Source organism: Apaloderma vittatum, unplaced genomic scaffold (assembly GCF_000703405.1).
Source record: "Apaloderma vittatum isolate BGI_N311 unplaced genomic scaffold, ASM70340v1 scaffold3527, whole genome shotgun sequence".
Taxonomy (NCBI): domain Eukaryota; kingdom Metazoa; phylum Chordata; class Aves; order Trogoniformes; family Trogonidae; genus Apaloderma; species Apaloderma vittatum.
The window spans coordinates 82109-95620 of record NW_009724384.1 but is presented as its reverse complement, the minus strand read 5'-3'; the positions used below and the strand labels follow the sequence as shown (position 1 = coordinate 95620).

Here is a 13512-nt window from a genome sequence, read left to right as displayed (position 1 = left end):
AAAAGAGGGGATAGGGGAGCAGAATCAGTGGCTTCTCTTTCTTTGTGCCTGAGATACTTGCTGTGATGTGGCAAGTTAGGACACCTATCCAGGAAATTACTCCGATTAATGGCAGGGCTGGCTGAGAGCAGTCCCAAGGCAAGCACCGCTCCTGTTAGAGCACCTGCACTGCTTGGGCCATGCCTGCAAGATGCCACTGTTGTGAGAGGAACCGTACAGATGTCGCATGAGTAGCATCATCTCATGGGAATGTGACTCAAGACTTCTTCCCACAGTCAGGGAAAGGCCAAGGTGCCTCTGGACAAGCTCTCAGAACTTTCACCACAGAGGCCACCTGAGAAGGTTGCCTGGAGCTACCAAAAGCATCAGCACTCGATTAACACTCAAAGCAGTCTGGGAAAACTAGAGCAGCTAGACATTCAACGAGGACAGTCAGGGCAGGTTCAAGCACATCTGGCTAGTGCCATTCAGCAAAGCCATTCAGCCACTTGGGCCATCAAATGTCAAAGTGCAAACTCAGAGACTTGGTGCCCTCAGGTTCGTACGAGCATAACCTAATCGATCTCAACAGAGTGGCTCCTGGTCTTGCAGATGTGAGAAAAGGAACCAGGCTGGCCTCCATCCTGCCTCCCCCGTACTCCGATGTCCTCCCTGTACCTGCTCAGAACCTGACGTGCAGTGGCAGTGGGGCATGGCACGTCCCAAACAAATTTGCAGCAGAGAGGGAAGAAGGAGGGAATGTGCATGAGCAGTGTACAGGTAGGAACATAAGAGACAGGGCCTGCAAGGTGCACAGCCAGCAGCCAAGCCAAGGAGAGCCCCTTGGACACATGCCTCCCACCCACACTGGCTGGCAGCAAGGCCGGAGCAGTGAACGTGAGGCTCCGATAACCAAACTATCCTCTCTCTCTGTACCAGGGATCCCTTGCAGGGTCCAGATGGGCAGCGTTACGTGAACCTGCCCTGACATGCCATTAGCATGTTGTTAGACTGGCAGCTTGCCTCTAAGCAAACAGACGGTAGGTACTGTCTCTAACCTGTATCTATGTTCCTCTGGATGGCTACAATCAGAAAAGTAGGAACGTGAAGATCATAATACTAATCGATTACACTGCAGTCAACTCCTGAGCATTGCAAGACCATGCATGCCAGGTGCTCATTTCATGGCTTTCTTTAATTTGTAGCATACATACAACACTAAGACACAAAGGACTTTACAGTAACCACAGATGCAGAAACTCTATCCAACGATAATTAAGGCTGCAGGAGTACAGACACGATTTGCTGAGAAATATATCAAGAAATTCAGAAGGAATGTCTTTGGCATTCCTTTCTGCCATCACTTCAGCTGCCATTTAACAACCATAGCATTGCAACACACCACGAGAAGTCCCGTTCCTTTTTTTTTTAAAGTCAGATACCAAAAAGCAGCTTGTACCACCAACTGGTTAAATTCACATGCTAGCAAAAAGCCTTACATCTCTGCTCAGTTGGTGGCACGATCAATTGCTCATGCAGAGCTTTCACCCATCTGCTCAAACCAGATGCCCAGGCAAAAAATAAGCACTTGAAGAATGCCACTAGACTTGTTCCCACTCTACCTGTGTCCATGTGCAGCAGCCTGACTGAAAGAGTTCATGTCACCTTGTGGAGTCATAGAAATGCCATTTCTGTACATGGTTCCTATCATGGGGTCAGCTCCTCGCTCCAACAGCAAACTGACCAGTTCAAAGTTTCCTGCAAGACAAGAGATGCATTTTTACTTCTCTTAAAATCCAGTATCTGCTCACCTACACCATAGATCCCAAATGAAGAACTTATTACAGTGGGAGGACAAAGTCCTTACCAGCAGCTGCTGCCAACTGCAAAGGAGTTTCAGAGTAATTTTCCTCTCCATGTTCCAAGGAACCTTCTACCTTTGCTCCAGCATCCAGCAACAGCTAGAAAGAAAATTCACCATTTAGAGCAACTGGGAGTATCACAGCCTTCAGAGTTCATGAACAGTGACGAATGTGAGTCTAATGCTCCTTGTTATCTGCAAATCAGATATGATGGAGACAAGTGACATGCAAATTCTGCCCATTGTTTCACAGAGGCAAACTGACTCCTTTTTTCGCTCATTTTATGCTGCCAGACACCAGAAGCATTAGTGTCCAACTTCAGAGCCAAAAAAGTGTAATCCAGTGTTTTTGAATGGGAAATGGGGTAAGGGCAGTGTTAGGAAGTAATGCGTTGAAGATGGAAGTACTGAAAATTGGCCCAACAAGCATCCTTCCTTCATGGTCTTCTGGAAGCTCAGCACCATCCTAAAATGGGTCAGATTTCAATTGCTTCCACCTTTAATATAAAGACATTGCCAAAGGAGAGGCAATTCAACTGCAGCACTGAGTCCAAAAGCTGTGATCTTCATCTGGGACACTTCCGCGTAAATAACAACGCTGAAAACAAAAGTGGCCAAGGAGAGCAGGATGGAGTCTGTGCTCCAGCCCCCTCTTGGCCATTTCTGTCTTGAGGCCTTCACAGTTTTAGTGTTTCATTAAGTGTGCCACAGACACAGCTGTTTTGAAGAATAAACCTCAACTTTTGAGATGCCAAAGCACAGAACCAGAATATCCCCTGGACACCTCGATGGGGGTAAAGGAGAGCGAGTGCTTCTCCCCTTTTGGAGCAGCACAAGGGCTGTTGTCCACCTCACCCCCACAAAGGCAGCGGTTTTGTGTTTGCTAGAATATTATAGCGTTAAGAAAGTGTAATGAATGAATAAACAAACACATAAAACAAGTGGTCAGGAAGGAGCACAAGGAGTTGTCAGACTTTCTTTGGTGCAAATTTGTTTTAAAATTGTCCTGTTTAAACCTCATATTGGTTAAGGTTTGAACACTGTATTCACTATATAATAGGCTCATTATATATCAGTACACTCTCGAGGAAGCAGAAGTAACCAATATGAGTATGACAAAAGGATACTGGTTTGAGATGGATGTAACTAGAACTGAAGAGGAGAAACAAAAGAATGAGATGCAGGTAGGGAAATACAATAATACCTGAACTACAGGAATATGTCCATGCAACACAGCAAATGTCAGAGCTGTCCAATGGCGGGTCTCAGGGTGGACGGATGGGTATTTATGAGCAGTACTGACAACCTACAAACAAATTAAAGTTATTTTTTTTAAAGAGCTATACGTAATAAAATTCAACCTGCCTGAAAGCCAGGCATGTGAGGGAGTAAGCGAAATAGAAAACCTGGGAAAGGTGCTTTATAAAATGATTGGCTTCATTTTTTTCCTGCAAAAATTTTCTCAATATTGAAACTGTTCATGCTGATTTGACAGCCTGAATATAGTTCATACCAAATGAAGTCTTTTTACCAACTACTATAGCTCCATCTAAACCACTGGCCACCAGATACTTTTGCACAAGGTCAAAACATCCACAGCTGGTTACAGCAGCACACACTGGGGAGGCAGGGATGGATCAGGATGCTTACAGCTAAGGACCACTCCCATTGACTTCTCCAGATCATGTATTCAACAGCAGCGGGTCTGGGGATTGCTCCAGGCCCAAAGAAATTCTTTCCACATAAATCAGTGGAACTTTTGTCACTGCTACCATGAAAGATACATCCACAAGCCCTACCCCAGAGTTCCAGGCTCCTCCTCTCCCAACGGGGGAAGAAAGACAGCTGAAAAGGGACAGGGCAGGGTGACACTTCAGAAATATTTTAAGAAAACTTCTTTTTACTGCCTTCTCTTGTCTGAATTGAGTTAAAAGAGCAGGGTGGTGACAGTTAAAAGAGATGCAAACTATATCCTTAGAAAACAAAATGGTGTTTTTCACATCGCTCCTTCCATTTTCTACGCCTTAGTGCCTGCTGCCTCTAATGTAGACACTGTGGAAGATGAATAACCACTCTTTGCTTCAGTTTCCCCATCTTAAAGATGGGGGTATTAATATTGATGAGGTCCACAGAGATGGTAAAATCTAATGAACGTTTGCAATCCGAGACTGCACACTCAGATGGAATGTGACACTAAAATTCAAAATCTTATTATCGATCTTCAGAGGAGGACTAAAATCAGAGTAAAAGATGCACCATCTCTCTGTCACATCAGCCAGCTATGCTTTCACTACCTTGTCTGAAGTACTTCTATTCATGTAGGGGAGCAGGGCCAGTTATTAAATGCTCAGTTGCATTAGCAGCTCACATTTCCAAGCGCCACATGCAGCATTTTGCTAGAAGCACAGGAGCAGGCCCTCAGTCCCAAGGACAGGGATGAGGACAAAATCTGAAGAGCCCATGCAGACCCTGCAGCTTGCCAGATGAATGGATCTGCACCAACACTTGGCTGCTATTGCCCAGATTTGCCAAAGAGAGAGCTCGAAGTGCACCAGAAGTGTGCTGGCCTCTGGGCAAAGGCACAGGGCTTCTTTGCGTCTGGGTTTGCGCATAAGGAAAAGGATTGAGCAGCTCAAGCCTTGGGGTGTGGGCTGGGGAGCAAGAGCAGCAGGACCACGGTGCAGTGAATGCATCCAGCTCCTCCTCAAGCATGGATTCCCACCACTGTTCAGGGCAGCTCATGGCAAGTGGCAAAGAAAATCAAGTCATTTTAACTCCTTTGCTCCTTTTTTTGTTTAGAGGTCTTTCTAGTCGACACAGTGTTTGCAAAAGACCTGCAGTTGATAGGGCTTTTAAGGCCTCAGTTGAGATGTGCTGAGCAGCTACAGGTCTCACTCCAGAGTGAATTGCAGCTTCTCAGCACATCTGGAAATGAGTCCATTTTCACTAAAGATGGGCAATCAGAAAAGGAGGCACCCAGCATTTGAGGCTACTTTTGGAAACATATATATATATATATATAACTGATCTGCAAAGTGAAAGGGGGAAAATGATGCGGGCACCTGACAGAGTATTTATTTTTGTTCATGGTTGATTTGCCTTTTTTTGCCGTAATTGCCCAATTTGCACAGTTCGTTGTGGTGTGCACAAATCATCTTATAATTGCACACCATAATTATTCACAGTTCTTGTCCCAAAGTGTTTTCATTTTATTTTAGAGCAAACACTCTACAGAAATGAATCGAGGAGATTCACATTCCTCACTGGAGCTGTTCTCTCAGATGTCAGCAGTTTCAGGAAGACAAAACTGTTTAAATTTGCATTTGGTTCAAGTCTGGAAGATTACTAAAGCTATCGGGAGGACTGCTCCTAATAAAAACTTTTCCTAGGAACCAAATAATGCCATCTCGCCTCTGAACCACAGGCAGAGTTAAAAGAGAGATCAGTTCTATGCCCATCAAGTCTTTGGTGTGCATATCGAGAGCTCTAACAAAGGTTTGAGTACTCAATTATTGCCAGCTCTTGAGGGTGGTGTGCTTGAATTTAGGGAATTGAAATCCTCAGCTGATTTCACATGAGCCACCAAAGAGCAATCAGATAGCAACGACTATCAGTCTCTTACAGGTGACATCCATTTCTACTTTTAAATTAGATTTTTTAAAAGTGCAAAATGTCTGGCTGAAAGCAGTGACTACAATTTATCAGCTTGCTCAAGTCCAAACAGAACAGATGGAACACAGATAAGTGAAGCAGACAGCTTAATTTACTCATGACCTCAACAAATTGAAGCTGGAATCATTAACAAATAATTCTTTTACGGATTTTCAAACAGCTCTTTAAAAATGTACATACCTGCATTGCACAGAGTCAGAACACAATCTGCTTCGTGGACAGATTGTGTAAGTTTGTGATGTGCATTCATCAAAGAGACGTTTATATTCTGGAAGCTTCAAGCGCCTCATCCAGCAGTTTTTAGCCCAAGGCACTTTGTAAAACAAAACAGTGAAATCTACATGGCACTTGTGTGCTGGGGATGCTTAGCTGGAACATCCCGATGCATAGAAATGCTTGAGCTTTGGCAGGTTATCAGACGGGTATTTCTTTTACCCTTTTCATTTTATATTAGGTGAGATTCAGGGAGTCCATCCGTTATCATCAGAGCTGTGCTCCATGCTAGTGTTAATGCTTGTACTCATTTCAGTGTGCAAACACAACTACGACGGTATTACCTGTGGGGTAAGTCCGATGATTTGACCCCTTCTGCGCAGTGAATCCCAATGTTGACCTAATGCAGTTTGATTTCAATAATCGTTTCAAGTGGTGCTGTCCAGGCTAGGACAAATTTATTTTATTTTTAACTCTTAGGATTTTCCCTCTGCTACAGTTTCAGGGGGTAGTTTTAAGATGTAAACAAATAACAGAACAAAGATACAACGAACAAAAAGTCCTCACCTCAGCATTCAGATCTGCTCCAGCATCTAGCAGCATCTGCACCATAGCCTCATCACCCCTGACACAAGCATACATCAGTGGAGTCATGCCCTAGTCATTTTTTGGAGTTAAAAAACAAAGGAATTGACAAATTTAACACAGAACTCTGTTTGATTTTTTTTTAAAACAATTATTTAAGTACATAATCATCAAGACTAGCAGTATGTGTTTAACGAAGTCATTACCTCTGTTACAGACACACCCCTCAGACTAGAAAAAGTCAACCATTTTTGTAAAATCTACATTTTTGCTGTCACTTGTGTTCATTGGGGTTTTTTTTCATGCTATCCTCAGCTTCCTCAGCAGGGTGAGAGAAACTAGGCTTGTCAGCCTCACCTCCATCTTCATATACTAAACTGAGCATCTTCGTCTTTGAGGCCCCAGCAGAAAAATGGTTTTATCAAAGCAACCATATGCCCATTGGTATTTTAAGAAGACAATAATTCTCTTCAGTTTTCTACAGTCACAGTTTCATAAAATCTAACTTTTTAGTTATTGAAAGAGCCTTACAAAAAATCCCAAGCTGTTCCTAAGATAGGTTAGATTCAGGCATGGCTTTTTCAACGCAGACACGGTAAGGGGCTGGAAATGTAAAGGCTTTGTATAGCACTCCCTAGCAAACAAGGACTTAATTTCAAATGAAATGCCAGACAGCATTGTTACAAATTGCTAGCTCTAAGAAACATGGTCCTGTCTGGAGGAAAAGTAGATTAAGTGACCCTTCACTACAGAACCACCACAATGCAATTTGTACTAATCTGAAACACCTACTGTGGTGGATCACAGTTTCCCTTACGGTAAGTATTACTGTGACTGTTGTAATGAGTCCAGATGAAACCATGAAAAAAATCATTAAATCTACCATAAATTATAACAGAAAAGCCTGCTTATCAAATACAGTAGGGAGTGTTGAAGAACAGCCACCAGTTGTTTTGCAGTAAATCTACCACAGCCCGCAGCCACCTCTGATGCATGTTTATAGCCTACCTCAAGGTCCCCTGGTAGAGTTGCTGTCAGATGATAGCCTGTTTGCTGTTTAACCTGAGTGCTGCCATGAAGTGAAGTTATTTTAAGAGAAACCAGAGGTGCCCAGCATGGTCAGACACAAAGCCATGACGCCGCTCTTTCTAGCAAGAGCGCAGCACCACTATTTTTGCTGAAATACCGTATTTTTCCTGTTTGCATGCAAGGCTAAAGGTAGTGGGTGCTTATGTATGGAAGCACTGCTCTTGTAGAGAAAACATAAATTAAGGTTCGTCCCTACAAGGTACTTAGATCCCTCCTGAAATGAACTGAGCATTTTACAGGACCAAATCTGCAGTGTATTTATGGAGAGGCAGAGTCAGGGAACAGACATTTGGGGCCTCATGACATCATTAAGAAAATACAAGTTCACTTCAGGCAAGTAGAGTTCTTGGGTGACTTAAGATACTTGCAAAGAGAATTTCAAACTACTTCAGCTACAGTCAGTGGCAAAACATTTCCTTTGGCAGTCAGTAAACACTACAGGAGGAAACAGGACCATGAGAATTACAAAAAATAGTGATTGGGACTTGAAACAAAGGGACGGGACAGCTTAAAATTAAATATATGTTCCTTCAACTATTTTTTTCCACTTCTATAAGTGGTGTAATTCAATAATTAAATCGTTTAGTACAAGGGGTCTCACCAGATCTGAAGAAAAGAATTTGAGAGCCCAGTGCCAGGGCTCCCCTCCGCAAGATGCAGCACATGGGCAGCCGCAGCGAAGAACACCGCGGCGACGCCCAGAGCAAAGGGTCTGCCTGGGGAGCACACAGGATATTTTGGCCCTGCTGAAGCTGAAGAAGGACTTAGCCCTGACTAGAAGGGGCCCAGAATGTCATCCTGGAGAATCTGGGTTTTAAACAGTTAATGAAGTTTCTAACCTCCTCTTCCCTTGCACTGCTGTCCCTGCTGCTTTTGCTTCTGCCAGTCTCCCTCCAGGCTTGCTCCACAGCTCAGCCTTGCGCTGCAGCATCACTCAGCTCCCCTCTCTTTGCACGTGGGAGGAATGGATTTTTAATGAGCCTATCATTAGTGTTCAGCACGCACACAGGAATACAGTAACATGGACAGTCAATGCAAAGGGCATTTTGCTTTTGGCGAAATAAAAAAATCTACTCTCTTTCTTTTGGCCTTGTATCACTTAGGGCTCTGTCCTGCAAGATGTGGGATCCTACAAGATGTGGGATATTTGATCCAGCGAAGCATTTAAGCACAAGCTTAACTTTCACTCAAATAGGATGTGAGCATATGTTTAGAGTTAAGCATATGATTAGGTACTTTGATGAATCAAGCCAGAGCATTCCCAGGTTTCAGCCTGGAGGACAGAGGAAATATGCTGTGGAAAGTTTCCAGGTTCAGAGTAACTTAAAATAATAATAATTTTTAAATGTATAATGTATGAACCTTGGAACAAGCAGTCTGATATGATTTTTTTTTTTCAGGGAGCACTGTCCTCATCTAAAGCTTTTTTCCCAAATGAATCCACAATATTAACTCAGACTGAAGCTACTGAACAGCAACATAACTCACTCCTGAAGCAGTTTTCATCTCAGAAGTCCTAAAAACCACTAACAGTCTAGCTCCTGTCCCAAGTGACCACCTCAAGTGTGGCAGCCACCTGTCTCCTGCTAAACAGAATGCCACAGTTCTGGGAATGTCCAGTGACACTTTCATTGGGGGCACCAGAAAATTCAGGTGACTCGATTTCAAAAGGTAACAGTGGTTTTTCCCTCTGGGAAAGGGAAACCACCTTGGTGAGCATTACAGTCCAACAGACTGCTGCTGGTAGGTAGATGCAGAGACAGGTTTATCCCAGGAGACAACAACCAGCCTCCTGCAGATCTAACTCCAGGGAAATTTAGACTCCTCAATCAGCAGATGTTGGCCACAATGACCAGCGGAGGGGTAACGCTGAAGAGATACTTTCATATCTGGAAGGTCAGTTCAAACTGGGCTAAACTTAATTAAAGAGTGCCAGTAATTATTCATTTCCTGCTGGGGTTCTGTGGCGCACGTGAAACGCATTGCAGATCCCAGGGCAGTGTTCAGTGGAAGGGTGCCCACGTCACAGAGCCCTGCCCCACACCACTGCTCATGGCACTGAGGCAGTTTTAAGCACCAAGATCAATGCTAAGCTCTCCTGAGATCTTCTTCTGGCTTCACTTGCCTCAGTTCAGTGTTAAGAAGATTTCAGGTGATGCATTTGCCTTCATGCTGAGCTACCTCAGTACCCACGAATCAATACAACTCAAAAAGACCAAACTTAACGCAAAAGTTCACCTGCTAGGGCTATAACTCAGTGCAAAGTAATGCAAGGAAAGCTTTAATGCCCTGTCCACATTTACCTGAAAGCTGGAGCTCGCTTTCTGTGATAAGCAGACAAAACTCACATTTCACACCTGCTCCTTTATATTTCTGTCTCGTTACCTGTTCACTCATGCTGTTAATCCCATCCGGCCCCAGCAAGGATATGGCTTGTTTAACCAGATCTGTTCGGCCGCAGTTGAGCATCCGGAAACCCAGGTCCTGCTTGAACTTCGCTTCAGTGGCAACTGCATCCAGTTTCCGAGACGCACAAAAACAGTCGTCGATTCTGTGGATGTGAGAAATAAACTCCCTCAGAGGACAATCAGAGGACAGACTTCACTGTCCCTAGGAAAATAATACTTTGCCCTGTCTTTGAAAGATGTAGGTCATGCACACATTCATTCTCCTTTGACCTGTATATTCATGGGACGTGCTGAATGGGAAATGCTAATGCAAGCTAATGGAGATTGCCCTTGGTCTACCTTTCATGGGACAAGTTATAAATTCTTTTTAAAAATTGGGCAAAAAAAGCACAGCTTTTACTTGATTTTGTTTCTCTGTTTAAATAATGCACTTCACATTCTTACTGCAAGTTTTCTTTCTGCATAGTGAGTCTATCCAGACCCCTGATCTCTGAAAAGTTTCATTAGCTTCACTAAGCTTTGAACTTACAGTCATTCCAAATGCCTTCCAGGATCTTGCCAGCACAGCCCCAAGGGAAACCTTACAGAAAGTGCAAGTCAGAGAAACCCAGACTGGGTGAGGTTGAAAGGAACCTCCAGAGAGGTCATCTGGTCCAACACACCTGCTCAACCACGGTCACCTATAGATCAGGGCACCATGAGATCAGGGAGAAGGCAAACTTGCCAGGTATTTGTGGCAAAACACCACAAAACCTTGCTGGCTGTATCTAATAGGTAAGACGTCATTCCTTTAAGGTCTTATTCAAAAAACGTTCAAACTGTAAACTGCTCAAGATAGCCATTTCAAATGGAAGAAGGGTTAGGAGTTATTTAGCCACGATGTGAATCTACACCTCCAGAGAGAGCCAAGCAATTCAAATCTGATGTTTATCCAGCTCAGTTTCATCTTATTAAAAGAGAGATTTGCTTTTCTTTCATGCTGAGGAGTGTCTGGGGCAGAGGGTGGAGTCCAAATTCACAGTGCTTTTAGTGTGAGCTTGGATAAAGGACTATTTGGAAAAACATCACTTTCATTCTCCAACAATGCTAGGTCAGAAAATGAGGGGCTACGTATTAACGAAAACCAAAATAAAGACCAAAAGTGAAAAAGTCAAACATACATCAAATATTTGCTTTCTATTTCACATGTAAAACAGTGCAGCAAACCAAAAGAAAAATAAAAGCAGCACATCATTATAATTTAAATTTCTTCTTCCAAGTCCTTTATCAGAGCTTTATAAAATATATAACACTGCTTAACATTTAACAGCAATATGCAACAAATATGCTCTTTATATAGAAGCAGTGGCATGTAGAATAGCTACTGCTCTTCCTCTTTCAACAGAGGAAGGAAAGCGAGATGGAAAATAAAAAGTGTTTTGATCAAAGCTTCTGCAGGACTTAGTACTGAAACTGGCATCTGAGCTCAAGCTTGCTCTCTGCCATGCTGGGCCACAACTAGTCTTGAAGACAACAGATATTATGTTCATGTTCATTCTACATGCTCAGTTTGGGTTTTGACTGCTAAAACGCTGATGCCTTAGGAATGCAAACAAGGTATGCTTGGAGTATCATTACTCAAGGGAACAAGGATGACGCTTTATCACAACAACATGTTGCAGGATTAACGCACAACACTTGGTCACAATAAATACATCGCAACAGCAATAACTAATTCTGCACTAGGAAAATGTCTACAACAGGGATGAAGAAAGCAACGCGTAGCAAGGCTGGGTTTTCTGCAGCAGTTTTTGAGCAAGTTAAAGAAAAAGCAAAACGCGCACAGATATGCAGGGCTGAGCTCAGTGACACCGAGATCCACCGGAGCAACTGCAGATTAACGCGTTCACGCCGTATGGCACATTTCTGACACAAGAGCTACAGCAACATTTGGTACTCGTTACCCCCATAGCAAGAGATGCTAGAGATCATCTGTGCCCTCCTTTAATGCACGGCAAAAATAAAACAAGCTCAGAAAGTTGGGTTCTAAGGGTTCTGGCACATGGAGAGAGAGTCTGGACCCCCCAGCTGCAGCTGTCCATTTCCAGATGACTCTGGGCTGAAAACAAGGTGGTTCCTTGGCAAAGTGCAGCTATGGAAAGATCTAGACATCCTCTAAGGACTGCAGAGGTGTCTGCCACTGTGAATCATTGCCTGTGTTAAGTCACTGCTTCATCATTTGTACTGAGGTATGTAACATACACTCTGAGTAAAATGGGTCAAACAGAGTGCTGGCAGAAACAGGCAGAGCTTCACTGACGTCAGCCCCATCACGACAGGTGATGATCTCCTCTTTAAAAAAAAAGCCAGATTTTGACCTGGGTTGCACACCCACACAAGGGAGGAAGAAAGAACAAGGACCTATCTCACCTATCCTGTATGGGCTGCCCAGATCTCTACTCTGGCACAGGTTCAGAAATTACTTCTCCGTAAGCAACTCCCTCATGAGTTGGCTCTGCTCCCCTAAAAGCACTTCAGTTCACCAGCTTATCATAGTCGAGGGAAGGGGACCCATATCAAGTATCAGCAAATTAGTATCCCTCAATCAGCTGCGGGGAGAGATAAGGGTCTTGGTCCAAGGGCTTTGGGATGCTGCAGCTGTACAAACACTGCAACAATAACTGGAATGTCTGGACTGCAGAGCAGCGAGGACACCAGCACAGACAAAATGTGATCAGATCAAGAACCACAAAGCAAGAAACCACGATTTAGTACCACTGCCCATTGGCCTATTGCCTTTTTATACTCCCAAAAGGACCCATCGTGAGTTACAGCCCCAATTTATATGGCACAGTAAAGGAAACTAAATGGCAAAATTGGACACAGATCATTGCTGGTGCCACCATTGTCATATGTTGACTAATAAAAGGCATAGTGATCAAGCTGAGAAGTTTAATAAAACAAGAGCAATACGCAAGGGAAGGGAACACAGGATACTTCAGAAGAGAAAGCACAGCAGCATCTCAAAAGCCAGAGAGATGAATGAGTTAAGGAAAAGGAGATTTAACATATACAGATAAAAAGCAGTGAAGTGACAGATCAAAAATGATCAGGAACTACAAGTACAGAATATGAGAACACTGGAGAAATCCATTTTTAACACTGGAGAAATCCAACTGGGAAGATGGTACAGCAGACAGACCCAACAGTCACATTTCAAAATGAAAACAGAAAGAAAAATCACTCTGCCACCTTCCTAAAATCCTTCAAAAATCAACCCTAAGCCACCGTAGCACTGTGCTTGCTCCCAAGTCCTCTTTCACATCATTAACTGCTTAATTTCAACTCTAACAGGAGCAGAGGGGCACTGTTCTATATTACACTGCATAAATGGATGCACAAACACTGAAGGATGCAAGATAAAAAAGGAGGAGGGGAAGAGATACCCAGGTTTGACTCACTCAAGACTTCTTAATTTTGGACTGCAACAAATACAAGTTATGAAGAGGTGGGAAAGGGATGAGAAGAAGCTTGACAAGTAAGGTTGATGAGGAATGGGCAAGCCAGCGAAATAGTGTCACTTTTTAGAGGTGTGAAACCGTGCCTGCACATCAAGGGAAGGCAGCGTAAGCACAAACAGCATGAGCACAAATCTCTCCAGCTGCACAGTCAGTTTACGGCCCTTTTGCCAAAAAGTCTTTGTGGTCCTTCCAAAGCATGCAGTAG

At 43.5% G+C, this 13512-nt stretch overlaps 1 protein-coding gene across 1 annotated transcript in view; it reads right to left on the bottom strand.

The window, feature by feature from the left end:
• Window positions 1–13512, bottom strand: part of BTBD11 (BTB (POZ) domain containing 11) — a gene marked incomplete at its 5' end in the record, with an annotated part of 78771 nt that overhangs the window by 26976 nt on the left and 38283 nt on the right. Inside the window, 5 exons of the mRNA XM_009872456.1 lie at window positions 1602–1737; window positions 1847–1940; window positions 3045–3146; window positions 6293–6382; window positions 9785–9950. Coding sequence (XP_009870758.1) covers window positions 1602–1737; window positions 1847–1940; window positions 3045–3146; window positions 6293–6382; window positions 9785–9950 — 588 coding nt within the window. The remainder of the gene's footprint in view (window positions 1–1601; window positions 1738–1846; window positions 1941–3044; window positions 3147–6292; window positions 6383–9784; window positions 9951–13512) is intronic.